Raw genomic sequence first — 1199 nt, 5'->3', positions numbered from 1 at the left:
AAGTCTTCAAGGACCAGCCCTCGGGTGGTTCACTGGATTGGACCGAGACTCCATCCACGACTTTCATGGCCTGACGACTGCATTCCTCAAGCAGTACATTATGTTTACGAGACAAGGAGTGGCCTTATCTGACCTTTGGAATCTATCTCAAGGATCGAACCAAAGCCTCTGTGACTTCATGGAAAAGTTCAAAATGGTCGCCTCGAAGGTGCAAATTCCAGACAGCATCACCGTCGATGCGCTGATGAATACCCTCTACTTCAAGTCCCTGTTTCGTGAGGATCTCTACAGAAACCCCACCACTTCGCTCCAAGACGCTATCGCGAGGTCGATTCATCCGAATGGAAGAAGACACAGCAGCGATACTCAAGAAACTGAACACGGCCGCTAAACCGGCGACTGCTCCAAAAGCTCCTGAGGCACGCCAAGAACCTCGACAGCACGCCTCAGGTAACAAGCCTAACCAGCCAAAGAGCTTCGTCTATGTGGTCGAAGACAAAAATTCGTCCCCGGGATCAACTGTCGTCGTACACGAGAAAGGTTGGAATGTCTGGGAAAACGACGAGAAGCCGCAATCCTCTTCGGCATCTTCGACTTCGAGTCCTGGCTCGGCCGAGCCAAACCTATGGTGCAGCTTCCATAAGTCCAAGGCGCACGACACGAGGAACTGCAGGCATCTGGTCGATGCCCTCTTCTCATCCTACGAGAACGGAACAGCCAACGTCGAGCTTCCTAAGCCCAGGACAAACAACACCAAGAGCTGGAGAAAGAACAAAGAAAAGAAAGCTCAGAAGAATCAAGATAAGTCTGGAACTCGGCCAAAGCGCACAGAGGATGACAAGCCAGAAGAGCAAGACGAAGACGAGGGCGAAGCACAAGTCGAAGAAGAGCAACCTCGTAATCGTCGACGTGTCCAAGTCATCCTCGCACGACCAAGTCCATCCTCAGATGAAGAAGAGGACAAACAGGTCCACGACTCGCACGAGTACTCCAGCAAGCGACCAAATGAGGACGTCGGACCAGAAGGATCAAACGACTTGAGGAACAAGCTCAGGCAAAAGTCGCAGACAACCGATCGCCTCCACGACTTTAACGATGATCTCCGCTCAATCATTGAAGAGTCCAAGGCCAAAAAGGCCGAAGGCTCCAGTTCTCGATCCCATCTCAGGCCCCGAGTCATCGATCTTCACGATCAGCTC

At 52.0% G+C, this 1199-nt stretch overlaps 1 protein-coding gene across 1 annotated transcript; it reads left to right on the top strand.

The window, feature by feature from the left end:
• Nucleotides 1–341: 341 nt before the first annotated feature.
• Nucleotides 342–1149, top strand: LOC106321653 (transcription initiation factor TFIID subunit 11-like; the record flags this gene model as incomplete). Its single annotated transcript, XM_013759896.1, has 1 exon — nt 342–1149. A coding segment is annotated over exon 1 (808 nt), but the record flags the coding sequence as incomplete, so codon positions are not given.
• Between the last annotated feature and the right edge of the window lie 50 nt (nt 1150–1199).

The sequence above is a fragment of the Brassica oleracea genome, unplaced genomic scaffold (genome assembly GCF_000695525.1).
Source record: "Brassica oleracea var. oleracea cultivar TO1000 unplaced genomic scaffold, BOL UnpScaffold02304, whole genome shotgun sequence".
Taxonomy (NCBI): domain Eukaryota; kingdom Viridiplantae; phylum Streptophyta; class Magnoliopsida; order Brassicales; family Brassicaceae; genus Brassica; species Brassica oleracea.
The sequence above is the reverse complement of the archived record's forward strand: the minus strand, read 5'-3'. Positions and strand labels throughout refer to the sequence as shown.